Source organism: Antechinus flavipes, chromosome 1 (assembly GCF_016432865.1).
Source record: "Antechinus flavipes isolate AdamAnt ecotype Samford, QLD, Australia chromosome 1, AdamAnt_v2, whole genome shotgun sequence".
NCBI lineage: Eukaryota > Metazoa > Chordata > Mammalia > Dasyuromorphia > Dasyuridae > Antechinus > Antechinus flavipes.
This window is the reverse complement of record NC_067398.1, coordinates 79,646,990-79,667,661: the sequence shown is the minus strand read 5'-3', so window position 1 is coordinate 79,667,661 and position 20,672 is coordinate 79,646,990. Positions and strand designations below refer to the sequence as shown.

General features: G+C 34.7%; 1 protein-coding gene across 2 annotated transcripts in view; it reads right to left on the bottom strand.

Moving 5' to 3' along the window:
- Window positions 1-463: 463 nt before the first annotated feature.
- The window catches only part of SFMBT1 (Scm like with four mbt domains 1), a 152,295-nt gene continuing 132,086 nt past the window's right edge, over window positions 464-20,672 (bottom strand). For both annotated transcript variants that reach the window (XM_051984804.1, XM_051984812.1), the window contains exons 14-21: window positions 19,698-19,762; window positions 16,351-16,490; window positions 9,940-10,049; window positions 8,846-9,021; window positions 4,106-4,284; window positions 3,648-3,893; window positions 2,406-2,534; window positions 464-861 (exon numbers count right to left, since the gene is read on the bottom strand). In XM_051984804.1, the coding sequence (XP_051840764.1) occupies window positions 721-861; window positions 2,406-2,534; window positions 3,648-3,893; window positions 4,106-4,284; window positions 8,846-9,021; window positions 9,940-10,049; window positions 16,351-16,490; window positions 19,698-19,762 (1,186 nt within the window). In that variant the 3' untranslated portion in view covers window positions 464-720. The remainder of the gene's footprint in view (window positions 862-2,405; window positions 2,535-3,647; window positions 3,894-4,105; window positions 4,285-8,845; window positions 9,022-9,939; window positions 10,050-16,350; window positions 16,491-19,697; window positions 19,763-20,672) is intronic.

The window sequence follows — 20,672 nt, the reverse complement described above, 5'->3', positions numbered from 1 at the left end:
GCTTACATAATTTCTTATTGTTATTGTGACAGCAAAAGAAGCATCACAGGAAAAAAAATCCCACCCAGAACTGTTAACTACAATTGTCAACAGAATTAGTAATAAAAAGAAATCACCAAGAAAGGCTTTTTTAAAATGGGCTAAAATGAACTATACATATATAAAGCCCAGGTTCCACAAAACATTCCCCAATGAGCTGCTTTTAATTGTAAAAAGCTTAAAAAGAACATTAAAAATGGAGCACTGGTCTTCCTTAAGGCATAACCTTATATCAGTGCTAAGTTAAAGCCATGTTCTCTTTTCCCAAGAAAAAGAAGCAGTGAACAAGTCAACCTACCCATGGGAAGGAACAAAAAGAAACGAAGCAACACAAAAAGTATTTTCCAGCAGCCTACGATATTACTTAGTTCTTAGTCCACATCACCTGAATTTGTGAAATACTTATTCTCCTCACAGGAGTCTCTTTCTTTTCCCACAATCATTTATTTTTTAAAAAAAAATGTAATCTGATGAACAAAGGACTACCACAATTCCATTGGCAGGGTAGACACTTAGTGTGCATTGTTTTACTTCATGTGTGTGGTCTTCCTTCCCTGAAAGTGCAAAATCACAGCAGGCAGACACCTGGAGATCACCAACGTCAGCATGCCATCTCAGAGAGGGTACCAATGGCTCACTGCATTTGTGCTTCAAAGGTCCAGTTCACCTTGGCCATCCTTCTCAGTTAGCAAACTGCTGATAAAAGGCAAACTTGATCCTCTCTATGTGATGGCAAAGCTTTATAGCAGGGCCCAACTTCAAGTCCATGCACTCTTGAACAGTGGGAAGGGTAAGGAGTAGTAGGGCCTGCCCATCAATTTCCTGTTAACAAATAAAAAGAGGAGTTTTCTATTAATTGTATGTACTAGTTAATTCATCAGAAACTTCATATACTAAACAAAGGAAGTAGTTTTTTTTTCCTTCTCTTTTTAAGAAAATGTTTACTAATTTTTTTTCATAATCATCATTATTAACCCATATTCAAAACCTAATAACACTGTGGATTCATCAACAATGCCTCTTTGGAGGCATTTTGATTACTTCTCTCTTGTTTTCAGGCATTTGACAAATAAAATTAAGGTAAAGATAGTAGCCCTCCAAAAGGAACTGATTATACATTCACTAACTAAACTCAAAAGTGTTTCGTTTCAATGTTTTTGCTCTACAAAGTGAGCAGCAAACTCATGAAACTCTAAAGTTACCTGATCATCAAAAAAATTCTCTAGATGACATATAATAAACTCTTCCACCATTTTAAAAACAATATCCTTCTATTTTTTAATAATTAATAAGAACAATGGAATTATTTTGTTGCTTTAAGTTTCCCTTAAAATTGATCACCAGTGACTAGAGGGCATTGAAGAACTTCAAATACAAGTATGTGGGGGGTGGAGCGCTGGGCAGGTATGTGTGTGTGTGTGTGTGTGTGTGTGTGTGTGTGCGCGCGCATGTGTGTACATGTATATGTGTGTATATGTACATATATGTGCATGCGCGCACACACTCTCCTAAAGTTTTAGTGGAATTTTAAATTAATAAACCTAAAACTGCAATAAGATTTTTGGATTATTCTGTACATACTTTTCAGTCACTTATTTAAAATAAATATAATTCAATTTTTAGAACTTGAATTTATTACTGGTAGGAAATCAATAATTACTTAGCAAGCATTCTTCAATCATTTCAGTCATGTCCAAACCCATTTAGGGTTTTCTTGACAAAAATATTAGAGTCACTTGCCATTTTGTTCTCCAGTTCATTTTACAGATGAAGGAACTGAGGCAAACAGGATTAAGTGATTTGTCCAGAGTTACACAGTTAATAAATGTCTGAGGCCAGAATGAAACTCAGGAAGATGAGTCTTTTTGACTCCAGGCTGAGCACTCTACCCAATATGCCACATGGCTGCCTTTTATTTAGCAAACATTATGCTGTAATAATCAAAGAAATGGTTTATCATCTTTATTACCTGAAGGCAACTAGGTGACACAGTAGATAGAGTGCTGGGTTCAGAATCAGAAGGATCTGAGTTCAAATCAGATACCTACTATGTGTGCAAGTCACTTAATCTCTGCTTGCTTCAGTTTCTTCATCTACAAAATGGGGATAAGTAATAGCAACTGCCTCTTAGTTATTATAAGGATCAAATAATAACTATAAAGTACTTAGCACAGTACTTAGACACATGGTAAGAGTTGGAAATGCTTTTCCCTTCTCTAACTTGGAAAAATTAATATGAAACTCTTGTATTTTTTTAAGTCTGGAAAAAAATAAACTTGCTTTTAAAAGTTTGTGGATGAATTGTGACTAAACATATATAAATCTTTCCCCTTATAAGATACATTAACAAAAATTCAGGATAGTACCTGATCCAGGAATATTCTTGCTAATGGAGCGCAGTCTGTAGATTTGATGAATCGCACAACATCAGCCACACTCCACTCCAGTGGGTTACTGTCCAGCTGCAGTTTTTCAGCAACTTCAATCTTTATTTCCTTCATTTCCACCAAATAAAAGATAATTTTACAGTATTGTAAATTCTGGCTATAACACCTTGAAACAATGTCTACATAACTTTTCTTTCTGATACCAAACAATGAAATCTATGTTTTAAGTGGGTTTAGGGCAGATTCCTAATGAAAATGATCACTGACATTCTAAGAACTCAATAAATGCTTATGGTATTATTCAAGATGATGATCACAAAAAATAAAGGGAAGATTTAATTTTGTTTAAGTACTAAGAAAAATATTTGAACCATTTAAAGAAAAAGACAACATAATTAATTTTAAATCCTCTTTGGAATAATATACCCAAAGTATATGAATAGTGTTTCTAATAAAAGAAAACTTTAAGCTAAAAATCAAGAAATTATTTAAGGTCCTTTGTATCCATTGTATATGTGATATATTTATACTAGTTAGACTGAAAGCTCTTTATAGTAGAGATCATTTTCCCCTTTGTCTTTGAAACTCTAGTACCCCACTTAATGTTTGGCACACTAAAGGTATTTACTAAATGCTTATTGGTTGATTGATCATTTCTATTAATATGAATCATTTTGAATTAATTCTGTTTTGATGCCATGTTTCCACTAGGAGCTCTAAGAGTAGGTGGAAGGGATTGTGTGATAAGTATCTGAATCTTCTCAAAGGGTAGAACAGTGTTTTTTATTTCCAGAGTACCTGATAAATGGTTGTTAAAAAAAATCTACATCATTTCTAGAATTTATATAATTTGTAGTATTTCAACAAATTGGCTTTATTAAAATCAAACATGTCAATGATTTTAAAAACTGAGAGTGAACCTAAAAGTATCTATTATAAGAAACTCAAAGAACATTTTTCTAAATCACTAATAAGCTGAACAAGAAAGCATCTTTTTATATGTGTATTTTTTTTTTAATAGAAGCCCAGCAGTCACAGTTTCTAGGACTCTTTCTGGCATATACAATTCTCACAAAAATTCTTTGGCAAGTAATTGTTGCACTGTCAACTCATGAGAAGTCCAAAAAATTCAAGTCCATCTAACAAGTTTATCTCTACAAAAGTTCGATTTTTACAAAAATCCAAGGGCAAAGGAGAAAAAATAAATTGTTAAATATGTACCTTTGGTGAAGGAGGTTTATTCTCATCATCAGAGAAAGAAAAAGTGCGAAGTTTTCTTTTTCTCTTGTCTCGCTCCTGAGCCAATGAATGAGACAATTCACTTTGGGTAGGAGAGGAAGAGCATGATTTCTTTTCTGACACTTCTGATTCTTCCTGCAGCTCATCTTGCTGTTCAGAGGCACTATCTTCACTTAGAGATTCTTCATCTACTTCATCCTGATCATCATCATCTTCACATCCACTGCCCTACAGCACACAAAAAAAGACATCACTCCAATTATCAAAAACATTGGTTTTTGCAACATAAAAAAATTTCTTATAAGCCAGAGTCAAATTACCAAAGTCTACAGAATCTGCTTACTATTGAAATGTACATGAAGTAATGTTTATCAATGGGAGAGCCACTATGAAGCAAAAACAGTTGTAGCTCACTTCTCTCCCAGGTCCTCTCCACATACCTGAGGAGAGCCTGCTGGTGTGTTATCAACAGATGTTGAGGAACGCTTCTTCTTATGGACAAAGAAGTTCTTCCTCCTCTTCCGTCTCTTGTTTGTTTTCTTCATGACACACTCTAAATTACTGTGCCCACCAGGCGGTCGCCCAATTCTTTTGTTTTTCTTCTTTCCATAATAGTGTGCTGGAGGAATGTGACCAAAAAAGAAAGAGAGACTTTTGTATCACCTTTTCTGCATGACTGTGGAACTTCAAGCCTGCTCATTTCAAAAGTCAGCAGAGAAGGCAGTACTAAAGAGGTCAGAGGCTGAGAAAAAAGAAAAGTCAAGAGATGATGGCAATCTGTCAATAGACAGATTAAGGAGAGGCCCTAGCTATACAAAAACAGAAAGGAACAGTCTCCGCACTCAGGCAAATTACTTTCTAATGGGGGAGACAATGTAATAAGTCCAAACAGCACAGGCGCACTGCACCGCGCACCTGCTCATGTGCTCACTCGCTCGTGCTCTCTCTCGCCCTCTCCCTCTCTCTCTCTCTCTCTCTCTCTCTCTCTCTCTCTCTCTCACACACACACACACACACACACACACACACACACACAACTTTTTTTTGGCGGGAGGGGATCAAGAAAGGCTTCATGAAGAAGGCATCACTTAAGAAAAGTTTTAAGGAATGAGGGATTTTAAAAGGAAGAAACTGTTTTGCTCTCTAATGAATTTATCATGTAATATTTTATATCATAATTATATGGGTTTGTGTCTTATCAAATTCCATTAAAATAAACTTCATGAGATCAGGGACCATGATTTATCTAAGTTTTATTCCCTACATCATCTTCCTTCCTTCACAATTTGAATGCAATTTAAAATGTTTATCTTCCTTGGTATGAATATTTGCATGGAAATCTTACCATAGTCAGAAATGATAAAAATCATCTAAAATTTTTTATTTCAATTTTTTAGAGTTTTTTTTAATATTCACAAAAATTGTATGAGTTTAACTTATAGGACAACTTAAAGACATTATTAGGAAATTGACTAATTTTTAATAAAATAGCATTAAAAACAGTACACTCATATAACCTTTTTTTGAAAGTGTCACCATGCTTCTGAGGGTGGATGTATTTGTGTGTGTGTGTGTGTGTGTGTGTGAGTGTGTGTGTGTTCAAATACATAAGAATAAAAATCATTCACCAACTGACAAAAATAAAAAGGATATGATATGAAAAAGAAGTTTTCAGTGGAAGAAATTCAAGCTATCAATACGCATATGAAAAACAACCAATAACTCTGCTAGATCATTTTACACATCTATCAGACTGACAAAGTTTACAAACAAATGAATAACAAATGCTGAAGGGGCTGTGGGAAAATAGTACATTACTGCACTGTTGGTAGTATTGTTAACTGGACCAACAATTTTGGAAAGCAATTTGAAACAATGCCCCAAAAGCTATTAAATTGCACATAATGATACAGAAATATCGCTACTATGTTTATACTCCAAAAAAAATAAAAGAGGAAAAATACCCATATGTACTAAAATACTCACAGCAGCTCTTTTTGTGGCAGCAAATGAGGAGGAATTGCTGAATAAGGTATGACACATAAATGTGATGCAATATTATTGTGCTATTAGAAATGATGAAGGAAATGGTTTCAGAAAAACCTTGGAAAATCTATAAGAACTAATGCTGAGTGAAATGATCAGAACTAGGAGAACAATATACAATAACAACATTATTGTAAAGACCAAATAATTTTGAAAGATTTAAAACTGAACAATGACTAATTACAATTTTAGAGGACTCATGATAAAACATACCATCCATCTCATGACAGAGGTGATAGACTCATAGTGTAGACATTTTTTGGGACATGGCCAATATAAGAATTTGTTTTGCTTGTCTGTAAATGTTTATAACAAGGGTTTTATTTTTCTTTCCTTTTTCATGGATAGGAAGGAAAGAAGCGAAAGGGAGAAAAGAAAATTTTTGTTGAAATTTGTCATCATGAAATTTTGATTATATCAAATTGAAAAGTTTTTGTACAAACAAAACTAATGCAGACAAGATTAGAAGGGAAGCAATAAACTAGGAAAACATTTTTACAGTCAAAGGTTCTGATAAAGGTCTCATTTCCAAAATATATAGAGAATTAACTAATTTATAAGAAATCAAGCCATTCTCCAACTGATAAATGGTCAAAGGATATGAACAGACAATTCTCAGATGAAGAAATTGAAACTATGTCTAGCCATATGAAAAGATGCTCCAAGTCATTATTAATCAGAGAAATGCAAATTAAGACAACTCTGAGATACCACTACACACCTGTCAGATTGGCTAGAATGAAAGGGAAAAATAATGCAGAATGTTGGAGGGGATATGGGAAAACGAACACTAATACATTGTTGGTGAAATTGTGAATACATCCAGCCATTCTGGAGAGCAATTTGGAACTATGCTCAAAAAGTTATCAAACTGTGCTTCCTCTTTAAAGAAATCTTAAAGAAGGGAAAGGGACCTGTATGTGCCAAAATGTTTGTGGCAGCCCTCTTTGTAGTGGCCAGAAACTGGAAACTGAGTGGATGCTCATCAACTGGAGAATGGCTGAATAAATTGTGGTATATGAATATTATGGAATATTATTGTTTGGTAAGAAATGACCAACAGGATGATTTCAGAAAGGCCTGGAGAGACTTGCAGGAACTGATGCTGAGTGAAATGAGCAGGATCAGGAGATCATTATATACTTCAATAACAACACTATATGATAATCAATTCTTATGGACCTGGCCATCTTCAGCAATGAGACGAACCAAATCAGTTCCAATGGAGCAGTAATGAACTGAACCAGTTATACCCAGTGAAAGAACTCTGGGAAATCAGTGTGAACCACTATACAGAATTCCCAATCCCTCTATTTTTGTCCACCTGCATTTTTGATCTCCTTCACAGGAGATGTACACTATTTCAGAGTCTGATTCTTTTTGTAGAGCAAAATAACTGTTTGGACATGTATACTTATTTTGTATTTAATGTATACTTTAATATATGTAACATGTATTGGTCAACCTGCCATCTGGGGTAAGGGGTAAGGGGAAGGAGGGGAAAAATTGGAATAAAAGGTTTGGCAATTGTCAATGCTGTAAAATTACCCATGCATAAAACTTGTAAATAAAAAGCTATAATAAAAAAAATTAAAAAATAATCATAAAAAAAAAGAAATTTGTCATCATGCTTTTACACACTCCATCTAAATGTCCAGTTTAAGCTCCCTTTTTTGAGTCCAAGCCTGGGAGATTTAATCCACTTAGGTTTGGAATTATTATCCTGGTGCTATGATGTCCAGATAAGTGAATCAATGAATCTTGAGGTACATAATCTACACGATCTGGCTGGCTCCAGACTCCAGACCATACTTTTCCTAGTCACCTCCTTGCCATCCTCTGCCACTGAAGTATATCTTCTATTATCCTTTTATAGTTCTACCTTTGGGTACATTTATAAAATCAATAATATTATTGCTTCTAACAAAGGGTTGTCAATGGGCTCTCTTTATCACATACATCCCTATGCCTATCCCTGAACTAAAACTCCCTTTCCTTGTTTTCCACATGATCTCCTCCTCCTAGAATAAAAAGGCCTTGAGGCCTCTTTGAATTTGTATCCCAGTGAATCCCAGCTTTAATAAATAATGCTAATTCACTCATTTATTCAAATATAATGACAACATCTTTCTATTTAAATACATCAAACATTATCTCCCAAATATCAATGATTAATCTAGAGATGGGACATTTAAGTGGTTTCACTAGTATCTGTATCAATCAACCTTTATAATAAAAATTACAATCTGCTGAAAAAAATTATCAAAATAAACCACCTGTTTACAATATTGGCTACCTGAACTCTTGGTTGTACAGAATACATATCAAGAATGTCTTAATGGGAAGGGGAAGAGGGGGGAAGGAATAAAACTGAGTATTCCTGACATCTTATTTAAATTAATTTCATCCAAATTAATATTATAAGAGATTCTCCCACTAAAATCCCTACTAACGATGACAATCTCATTTACTAGAAATACATTTTTGAAAAGGAATAAAGTTCAATCTGAGTGTTTCCCAAGGTTTTTAAGAAGTGTGCTCATGCACCCTAAGGGCTGTACCATATAAGTGTAACCATAGATGAGATAATTTGCCAACATGTTATATCTTCCCAGTGGTCTATAATGAACAGAAATTAAGCCAATTTCATTTTTGTATCTCTAGATCCTAACACATTTTGCTATGTATTAAAATTAAGAGATAATTTAACCTTATAAATGAAGTATTCAGAAAGCAAATTTTATGAATTAAAAGTGACTAAAAGATAATTTCTTAGCCTAAAATATTTTTTTAAATATTAATTCTGTCAAGAGGCATTGATTCTGTCATATTGCTTCAAAGCATCATGAATCAGAGATAAAAAGTTAAGATTTTGTGTAAAAGTAACAGGGTCTTGACCAAACTATCTTGCCTTATTTACATTAATCTTTTCTTTTTTTGAAAAAATGTGAAGAGCATGAAAAGAAATATGGTGTAGAACAGGGGATGTTCTTTACTCCAAAGGTAAAAGCACTAATTAGGTTGAAGTTAAGCAATTGCATATTGCTAAGTAAATATTTTTAAATGTCATCGTCTCATGGACAAAGGACCATGAGTATCAACCACAAGTCACCAATATTTAAAATATCACTTACTGTATTTGGTTTTTGTTAATACAGAACAATTTTCAGAACACTTGTCCAGAACCATCTGAGGACCAAAGAGATTAGGGCAGCATTCCAATTTTATACAAGTTTTCCGGCAGAAATCAGTCACTCGATCAGCTGTTCTCACTATCTCGACTGTAGCACGATAGCTTTTTCCTTTGTATCTGTCATTGGAGGAATGTAGATGTGAAAGTTATTTCACTAATCCAAGTCAAATCAAAAGAAAATTTTAGTATGCACATTAATCAACCTGCTTCTTAAAATATGCTTCATATTTTGCATATTTTTTAAGTAAGGAATTTTCTTCCATGACATTCAGTTTGGAAAAAAAAATTGCTCTTTTATACTATTACTAGTAAAATAATCCATAAAGAAAAATTTCTTGCTAAAAAACCAGAAACAAGCAAAGCAAAGTTTTTGCCTGATAAACCTCAGCTTAAGTTGTTTGAATTGAAATTGCTTCTAAGAAACAACTTGCTTAGTTTAAGAAATTAATGTCATTTATTACAGTACAGCAATATTATTCAAACACCATAATTAATTAATAAAGTCCTCAAGTGATGGACTTTGGTCTCTAGTTCTTTGTTTCCACAAAAGGTGCTATAAAAATTTTTATATATATGAGATCATTTATTCTATTTTTCTCATGTTATACAATCTAACAATGGGACAAGAGTTAAAGGGCATGAACATTTTATTCATTTCTTTAGCAAAATTTAAAAATTATTTTCAGAATGGTTGAACCAATTCGTAGTTCCATTAGGAGTATATCACTTTGCCTATATTTCTTCAGTTTTTCCAAAGACTATTTCTACCTTTTTTTTAATCTATACTAATTTGAATAGTGAGGTGAAACTTCAGTTTTCTTTTTACTTGCATATTTTTTATTACTAGCTATTTGTAGCATTCTTTTATTTCATTCACAACTCACAATTCAGTTTCAGTTAATGGTATTTCCAGGCATATAATTTGGTCCTCCAGATTTCAGAAAGCCACTCTAAATCATCCTAGAGTTTCCTGTAGCAACCAATTTGCCTTCAACTACCAAAACAAACAAAAAGAGCACCAAAGTGGTAACATACTTGGCTTTTAGGGTTTCCCCATGTCCATGCCACACAGAATCTTCATCTAGCTGAAGCTCCCGAAGAACACGGCTTGGTTTGTAGGCTGCATTGATCAGCAATGTAAGAACCTAATAGCCATTTTTTTTAAAGAGGCAGAAAGTATAACAAGGATAATAGGAGGAAAAAAACAAAACAAAACAAATTAGGCTATTGGTAATTTAACCAATACTCCATAAACATTTCCCAAATGCTGTACTTGTAAGTTGATTTTTGAAATCAAATTCAGGACTACATTTATTCTTGTTAATATCTCATACTGAAATTTTACAGACAATTTTTGTTTCAACTATTTAGGTCCTTGTTTAGGTTAATACTCATAAATTAACATATACCTTGGTAACTTTTGTAAATGCAAGAATATTTCCCATGGGAAGATTCAAGGTGGTAGAGTGGCAAGAAGAAGCAAAACTTAGCTTCCCGACCAAATGCCTACCACAACAATCTAAGGAACAGACCAGTCCAAATTTTGATTAGGAAATCCAAGAAAAAAGCCATATAAGTTAATTTTTCTAGTCCAATTCTTCCAAAGATCTGCAGGCAGTAAAGAAATCATATACCTAAAAGTATGCTTACAGATTATTTCAGCACTCAGGGACTCAAAAAGAGCTATATCGTCACTCACTAACTAATTCTGGGTCAGACTAAAAAAGAGATCTACATTTAGGAATGAAAAAGAGAAACAGTTGCTAAGTAGACCATACCTGTGTACTGAGCAGGGAACAAGTTTGGAAGCAAAGAATAAATCCTGTGGTTCTAATCTCAGAGGTAGGACAAGGGACTCAGCTGTAGCCTGGCCAGGTTGAAGTTTGAAGCAGAACAACCAGTAAGTTTTCAAGACCAAAGAGAAGTCTAGAGTTCATTTGCTCTGAACCTATAGGGAATTGCTCCGCCCACTAACAGTGGCTGAGTTCAGGAAAATTTAGGAAGCACAAACTCCCAGAGACAAGTCAAAAGACTCAATCTGGATCAGGAACTTATTGAACTCAGATCAGAGGGTGGTAAGCATGTGCAGTCTAAAATTACTTCATTTTGATAACCCTAAAAGCTGTGGATCTCTAGTCTGAGCAGTAAAAGTAGTCTTCTTAAAGACATAATTAGAAGTGCTCAGAGCTCAGCCCACACAGTTAATAAGTAGGTTCACATAATGAACAAACAAAAAAGAATCCCACTATACAGAAATACTATGATGACAAAGAATCTCAAAGCACAAACACAGAAAAGGAACAAAACAAAACAAAACAAATTAGACTATTGGTAATTTAAACAATGACAGAAAAACATCTACAAGCAAAACCTTAAAGAAAAAACAACACTTGGATACAAGTCCAACCAGAATTCCTAGAAAAATTAAAGGAAAAGTTTAAAAGAGACCAAAGAATGATGTTAAGGATCGAATGAGAGCTATAAAAGAAAAAGCATCAGCAACAATAGGAAAGCCATTGGCTAATTTGATTTAGAAAAGAAAGAACAAATTATCAGTATCAAAAATAGGAAAGGTGAATTGATAGCCAATGAAGAATAAATTATTAGGAGATATTTTGTTCAACTAAATGACAATAACACTGGTAAACTCAACAAAAGGAATATTTACAAGAATGTCATTTGCCTATAACAGAACAGGAAACAGAGAACTTAAATAATCCTATCTTAGAAAAAGAAATTGAACACATAATAAGTGAATTCTACTTCCTTCATAAAAATCCACAAAACCATATGAATTTACAAGTGATTTTATCAAACAAATGATCAATTAATTCCTATTTGATAAAATAGGGGAAAAGAGACCCTAAAAAATTATTTCTGTTACCTAAGCCAAGAGTCAAAAAAGGAAAAACTATAGGTTAATATTTAAAATGCAAAAAATTTATATAAAATAATAGCAGAAAAATTATATCATCACAATGACTGGGCTGGATTTAATTCAGGAAAGCAGGTCTGGCTCATTATTAAAAAAAGCCTAAGAATAACTGACAATATTAATAACAAAAAGCATATCATTACATCAATATAGAAAGACAATATCCATTCCTGATTTAAAAAAAAAAAAAACAGAAACTAAAGTACAAATAGTAGCATTTTCCTTAAAATGGTAAGCAATATTTGTTAACCCCAAGAGCTAACATTATGTGTGAAGGTACAGACCAGAGGCCTTTTCAATTACATCAAAGGTTAAGCAAGGTTGTCCATTATCACCATTACTATTTAATACAGTGCTAGCTATGCTAGCTATAGTAGTAAGACAAGAAAAATTGAGCGAATAAGGATATGTAAAAAGGAAACAAGATTATCAGTTTTATAGATGCTATGATGGTTTCCTAAGTGAAACAATTAACTTCACTTAGTTGCAAGATATAAAATAAAACTGTTGGAATCCTTACAAACTGCTAACTAATTAGAGTTGATCTAATCTTACAAGAAGATTTTGGCCAGAACCTGAAACAAGGTACTAAGTAGAACTAATTAGTACAATGCTTGTGTTTACACCTTTGTGTTCACACCTCCCTTAAAGCTCTTTGGGCCAGAGAGCACTATGGGAGAAAACCCATAATCCCATTCTCTCAGAAGATTCACATATAAGGCCAATGAGGAGAGAGAGCTATTCCAGAATACATTTTCCATTTGGCTGGCTGGTCGCAGAGGAGAGTTCAGCTGGACTGGAGAGGAGCAACTCTGGTGCAGACAGAGAGCACCTTGACGGATTTCAGCGGAATTACGACAGAAGCCCTCTTTCCGAGGCAAGGCAGAATATATTCCACTTGGCTGGCTGGTGGCAGATGAAGAGTTTTCAGAGGATAAAGCTATGAGTGGAGAGTTCAGTGGACAATCAGATTCATCTTCATCTCACACCACTGTAGTTGGTGGCTGGGCTCCTGCACGCCCCCCACTGAGACCAAGCTGTCTGAAAGACTCACCAGAAAGCTAGCCGAGCCCCAAGTGAAGGAGACAAGAGATTCATTCCATCTCTGTGTTGGTTGGAGGCTGAAGAAAGCAGAGACAGAGGCTAAAGGACAGAACCTTTGGATTTGGAGACATCCGGAGGGCTCTAAGCTAAACCGGCTGTGTTTTGAGAAGAACAAGAACTCCAACATTTGAACTCCAACATAAAACCATAAAAATCATCAGCATTTTTATACATTACTGTGGGGAATAGATAAGGTGAAGAACTTACAGGAATGTATGAATTCTTTTTCTGTATTTTATTATTTCTGTGTCTCCCCTATGACCTGTATATGTGCAGGCTCATATCTACTTGAGCCTTGGCCAGCTAGAAACATATTTACTTAACCTGAACTGATGACATTTATTGGTATTTGACATTTATCAATATTTAGTCTATTAGCTGGACCACTGTCTGCTTGATTAAGCCTGAAGGCCTGACTTTGTTTTCCAGAAATCAGGAGATTTCAGGGAAACAGAAACCTTCCATTCCAATCTCCCCAACTAGCAACAACCAATTAGATGCCTCCCCCTCCCCTTCTCAATGCTCTCTTACTTGTGATGTAATTTCTTGTATAAAAGCTATGTATCTTTACTACTCCTTTAGCCCTCCTACCGCGAGCTTATCTTGCGATGGGACGGCTCATCCTCCGGAGGTTTTTCAATAAACAACTTTTCTGCCTTCTACTGAGGGATCTCTGAGTAGTCATTTTGGGTAAGGGTCTTCTACATCCCTCACATTACCAATAAAATCCAGCAGAAAAACACAGAAGAGTGAATTCCATTTAAAATAACTATAGAATAAAATCCTTGGAAGTCTATGTACTAAGCCAGACACAGGAATTAGATGAACACAATTCCAAAACACTCTTTTTTGAGTCAGTCACATTTATATAATTGCTACTAAGTGCCAGGCACTGTCCTTCAGGCAGTAGAGATATAAAAAGAGGCCCTGTCAAAAGGGCAAAAAATGCAAAGGTAGTCCAGGTCAAATATAGGGTCAAATCCGTGAAATGGGGCAAGAGAGGTTATAGCAGGGCATGACAGAGAGAACAGGAAAGCTGGAAAGTCATGATACATTGGAAGAAGAGATTAGAGAGGAATTGTGGGGTGACATATAAAGCAGGATTTAGATGGAGAATGACCAGGGTTCCAAATGTGCCTCAGGCATTTCCTGGTTGTGTGACCTAAGCACCTTACAAGAGTTTTCTGGGTTTTGGTTTTTTCATCCGTAAAACGAGGGGTCTTCTAGCTCTAAATGTAGGACAACGTAAGCCTAGTTTAGGAGGCGTGAAGCAGGAGAATCCAAAGGACAGCTGATGTGGCTAAAGAATAAGAATCCAGAATTCCAGGTCATGGAGATGAAAAGATGATGGCCATCACTGTAGGACTACGAAATCATGAAAAGGAACTTAAAAAGACAGTGGAATGAGAGACTGCATTGTCCAAGGGAAAATCAACCTATATAATGACATCAGCTGGAGTGAAGAAGGGAAGACTGAAGCCATATACTGAACTCTTTGAAGGGAAAAAGAGAAAAAAGGGAAAATATTTGCAAATCAATAGAACACTATGACAAATTAGAGTAAGAGAAAGAGATGGGTAGCGTATAGATGATAGGAGAAAGACTGCTGAGTCATGGTGGCAAAGGGACAATTTAGGAGTGAGGAACAAAGACCAAGCCAAGTCCTCCCCTAGAAATATCTAGTATTAGAGAGGATAAACAGGGATTCAATGCTTTTTTTTTTTTAAGAGTCAAGTTTTTATCCCAGTTAGAAGATGGAGAGAATATAAAGAGATCTAGAATAAAAGAGAGTTTTTTTAAACAGGAGATTAAGGATTACAGAGAGTATTATGGAAACAAAGGAAAACAAGTATTACAGATGAGTAAGACTGAGACAGATGGGGATGAAAGTTTGAGAAACGTTGAAGAAAGAGAAAATTTTCAGCTGATTAATAAATAGCTCATAACCTGGAAGCATAGGGACAAGGAAAAAAGGAAATGGGAATTTTCCCACTATAGATCAACAGGTATTCTTTACATATGAGTTATAATTGTAACTGCTCTACCAAACTGCCCATTCTTTATTTTGTATACAAGGGCAAGAGAGATCTGGGCAAATGTCTTATTAAATAATGTGCTATACAGTGTTATGTCAGAGCCAGTTCAAACCAGTTTGTGAGAGACAATGGTTAAATTTTCAGGGTGAAAATATTTATATCTAGGAATTAAGCAAATCCTACAAATAGAGCTTGATTTGGCTTGTTAATTGTCTAGACTTAAAGCAATGGATAAAATATTAACAAGGCAGATTAAGTCTGTCATGCTAACTCCTCCCTCCCAGAGTCATTGTTAAAACATTTAAGATCACACCACTAGCTATATCAATAATAATTCCTGATCTATCAATTCAGTGCACCTAGAAGGCTAGAGCTGTCATTAGTTTCACATAATTTGTTCTAAATGGATATATGCCACCAAACAGTAATGACAGCCTCTAACTATGTACTTAATAATCCATTCAATAAACTAGAAATCAAATCTTATAAAGTAAATATATTATAGAGTGATTATTCCCAATATAGAGAATATAAGATTAGTTTTAAAAGTTAAGTTACTTAAAATGATGTAATTATGCCATAACTTATCATGAATGTAAGTATTAAATTTTGAAAATCAATTTCACTTTACAATTACATAATGCTGTAAAATAAACATTCCAAGATAAGAAGAACTTATCTAAGATGATGCTTTCATACTAAGTCATTTTGGCTAAAAAACCTCATTCCTTAAGCTGCCACATTCAATCTTCAACCAAAACCCATTTATCATCAGAGATGTGAGTATTCAATGCAATGGAGAACTAAGCCTCCAAAAAAATAATAAATTACTAGTTAGCAATGCTGAAGAAAGGGAAAATGTTTTTTTTTTTTTTTCTTTTTATCTTTTCTTTCTTTTTTTTTTTTGGCTGAGGCAACTGGGGTTAAGTGACTTGTCCAGGTCACACAGCCAGGAAGTGTTAAGTGTCTGAGGCCAAATTTGAACTCAGCTCCTCTTGACTTCAGGGCTGGTGCTCTATCCACTGCGCCACCTAGCTGCCCCAATGCTGTATATTTTCTATAAAACTCTAAACATAATAAGAATCAGTGATGCTAAGTGCAATGTGAATATGGAATGTGGTATTTTAATTTTTAAGGGGACAATTAAACAAGCACCTTTTGGAATTAACCTGTAAGAGTGATATAAAATCCCTAGTCTGTATATGCCCTTAGATCTTTTTTTTTATGGTGTTTTTTTTTTGGGAGGAGGAGGGGGGGAGAGAAGCAGGGAGATGGGAGAAAAGGAGGAGGAAGAATAAAGAGAAAGACTGTGTCTATCTCCCCTCCCAGGCCAGAATAGCTGCCGCCCACCAGTCTGAGGACCCTCCTTACCTCTTTCAGAACCAGAACACAGTTTCCTGGTCCTACACACTGAGGCAGTTCAGCAATTCTTCCTTTATTGAGATAAGGCCCTGAGAAGCAACGGTGATTGAAGTAGATCTTTGGACAGAAGTATTTTCCATTAATTGTGACTGGAAAATGGAAAGAAATAAATATAGTTATCCCTTCCACATTGCAACTTTTGCCACTGTGGTTTTGATATAACACAGGTTGGCATAAAAAATTAAATGACAATTTTTAGGAGTTTTGTAGAAGCCACAGATAATACTGCAAAGGCCAGCAGATAACACAGAAAAAAGTTTAGAAACTCAGACATTCATAAAATATATCTACAGTATAAACATTTTATCTTTAAATATCATAACAATTAAGACTTCACTAGTAAAAAGTAGACTCCTAGAAAACCCAAATAAAGCAAAGTACAAACAAAGAATTCTCTATACATAAAAATAGCTAGCATTTATCTAGCACTTTAAGGTTTGCAAAAGTTTACAAATATCATTTTTTCTAACCTCAAAACAATACTGATAGGTGTTATTAGTATTTCTGACATTTTACAAATGAGAAAACTGAAGCGGACAGTTATGTAATTTGTCTAATAAGTGTCTGAAGTTGAATTTGAACTTAGCTGTCTTTCTGACTTCCGATTAGACATTCTATTCACTGTAGTGCTTAATTTAAGCCCAGGTAGAGTGGTAAGGTCATGGAAATGTTCAGCAGGTTTTTAGGGGTATTTTGTATGTAAAGCTCACTAGAAAAGCTGAAGTTCATTTTGCAGGAACATGAATCGAAAAATGATGAAGGAAAAACATTTCTACTTCAGTATCATTCATTTTTAAATAAAATTATGAGATCAAATACTACAATACATGATATATAAAACACATGTTCATAAGAACTTATAACAAATATTTGCTGAAGTTAGTAGAAAGTTGGATTCTAATAATAACTGTTTCTAAAACAAACAGATGGGTAGGTTAAAGATATAAAAATACAAGTAAATTTCAGTAGTCAAAGTAGATTAGCTCTACATGAATTAATTTCTTTAAATTAATCAATGCAGTTATTTGGATTTTATTTCATGCTTTTATTCAAAGGCTTAGTGTTGGTTATATATTATGCATCCCAATCAGAATATGTTTTTAAATTTCAATGAATATCTTAACTGTGACAAGACATGGATTGGTGTTGGTTATATATTACACAGTCTAATCAGAATGTTTTTAAATTTCAATGAATATCTTAACCATGACAAGACATAGCTTGATTTTAATGGTTTATAATTTTCTGATAAATAGATTCCATTAGTCAAGTCATCACAGTCAAGTCAAACATTAATGTGCCAGCCACTGTGTTAAGTGTTAATTAGTATAGGTTCCTTGAATACATAAGAAATTCAAACAGTGAGTATAAACCTTCAAGCATTAGATAATCTTAGAGAGAGAATGTCCCTAAGAGACCATGGAAGCCAGCTCATAGTTAAGCAGGAATCTCTTCTCCAACAAACCAAGTAAGTATATATCATCCTATACTTTCTCTGATTTTATTCTCTGATTTTAAATAATAATTTATTATTATCCTTTCGGTCCATATTTAGTTTCATTTCCTAAAACAACTCATTCTTGGGGAAAGTGGAGGTAAGGATCACGCCTCATATCTCTGCAATGCCAAACCACTGCTCCTAGTTAAACCCCTCGCCTTTAGAATGGCAATCTGGCCTATTCTCCATAGGAAAGCCTTTCAAACACTTGAAGATAGTTATCTTGTCTCTAAACCTTCTCCCCCTCCCCCACAATGCTATCCCACTTTCTCTTATCTTCTCAAGGTCAAACATCCCTAATTTTCACCACTACATAGTTTCTTATAAAGATTTAAGACCTTTCCCCATCCCAGGAGCTTTCCCCTTTAGTTTGTCAATGTACTTCCTACAACGTGTAGGAATTGAACATAACAATCTTACATATGTTCTGACCAGAGAAGAGCGTACAATTGGATTATCACCTTCTTCATTCTGGACCCTTTATACAACTTAGAATCAAATTCATGTTTTGGGCTGACATGCTGCAGCAATGATTTCTATGGGTCATTGCTGTGACTTTTTCACATCAACGCTACTGCCTCATAACTTGTGAGCTGATTTGGTCATTGGTATTTCTTTTTTTTTTTTTTTTGCTGAGGCAATTGAGGTTAAGTGACTTGCCCAGGGTCACACAGCTAAGAAATGTTAAGTGTCTGAGACCAGGTTTGAACTCAGGTCCTCCTGACTTCAGGGATGGTGTTCTGTCCACTGCGCCACTTAGCTGTCCCCCAGTCATTGGTATTTCAAACACATTGATACCACTAAATGTCATCTTATTAAAGATATAAAAGATGACTACTAAAGTCAATATTTTAGTTTGTCAGGATCCTTTGAATCATGATTTGATCTAGTGTTTTAGTTGTCCTTTCCAGCTTTGTTGGGATATTCCATTAGAAACATCCATTCAAGTTAATACCAATCAATTATTCACCACTCTTTCCCCATCAGTGCTCTAGAGCTAGGTATTATTCTCTGAGCACCACAGCTTTCTATATACTTACTATGCTGTGTGAATCTACCAAAATAGCATTATTTGGAAATTATTTGGAAAATATGAAGAAAATAAAGATCTGACAACTTCATTCAACAAATCATACAACTTCTTAAATCTCACCAGGGAGAATATGAAGTTTAATTCTAAGCAAAATCTGGTTATAATAAAACTGATATTTCATTCATTCAGCAGCTAGTACAAAACTTTTCCTTCTAACTGATAACAGGAACTAAAAGCTGTTAAAAAATAAAAATGCTATGTCATCAAGTATCAGATCATTTAAAAGAATCTTCATTTTTACAAAAAGAAATAAACAGAAACTCTTTGATAAATGTTCTTAGCATTTAACTTGGTTAAGAAGACAATAGTACACAAGTTTCTAATATTATTTTAGTCTTAAAAACCGTCATCATAACTTTTTCCAATTTACTCCATGAGGTCTGCCTTACCTTTTAAAAAAGGTCAAGTGGTTTGTCCAAGACAACATGAAGAATGTCAATTAATATCTCTGTGCTGAAACCCAGATGAGTCTTAACAGTTAGACTTTTATGGTCAAAAATATATCACAAAATCTGTACCCTTGGCCTTGTATGGAGAATATGGTATAAGGAGCTACCTTGGTGAATGTATAAAATAACCCAAAGATGATCATGAAGAAAGATGAAGTACATTTGTGGTTTGATTCCTTTAAGAAATAAATAAAACCAGTTCTCATGTTCTACAAGGTCTCAGGATTGGAAAAGCAAAAGTTGCCCAATGTCATACCTGAGTCAGGAGGATTCGGTTCTTGATTCTTCAGACTTTCATGGACCATCCTTGAAGGTATGATTCTGAGACGAGAAAACAAAAAGAACAAACTAGCTTCCCATGGTTGTTGTCCTGGTTCTTTTATGTGAATGAAGAGTATTCAAGACAAGGAAAAATCTTTATTTCCATGCAGTTAAAATTAATAGGAGAACAAAAGTACTGGATGGCTAAATTTATATATGTTATCAGACTTCTTGGTTTTCAGAAAATAAAGAACATCTGAAGAAGCAAACCACAAAGAACTTTTTTTTTTTTTTTTTTTGCAATGGCTACATTGCTTAGTGATGTTTAAACTAAAAAAAAAAAAATTAATAAAGACAATATGCTATGAATACCACAGTAATTACTCTGCTCACAGGAAGTATGAATAACTTCTCTTTCCGGAACATGTTTTCACTATAGATTGGGTTTAATCTTGACAATCAAATCAAGAAGAACAATGTTCTCATCAGTATTCAATTTATCTAAAGAGCAATGTCATAATAGTAATGACAATGATAATGAAAGCTGGAATTTATAAAACGCTTTAGGACTTCAATGTGGTTTAGCAATATCTCATCTTATCCTCACAACAACTTGGGGGAGGGAGATTTTATTCTTATCTTTGTTTCAGAGATGAAGAAACTGAGGCAGATGGTATAGTGACTTAGCCAACCTGAAGTCAGGAAGGCTTCAGACACTTACCAGCTGAGCAACCCTGGGCAAGTCACTTAATATCCCCTGGCCTCGGGCTCCTCATCTGTAAAATGGAGATAATAACAGCACCTCCCTCGGTTGCTGAAAGGACAAAATGGGACAATATTTGGGAAACGCTCGGGCAGCCCATGGCAATGCCTCGTACAATGGGAGCGCTGGGGGAATATTGGTGCTCCTCGGAATTCCTAAGGCCCTGCCCAATCAGCCGTCACGCCTAGTCCAGGCCTAACCTTCAAT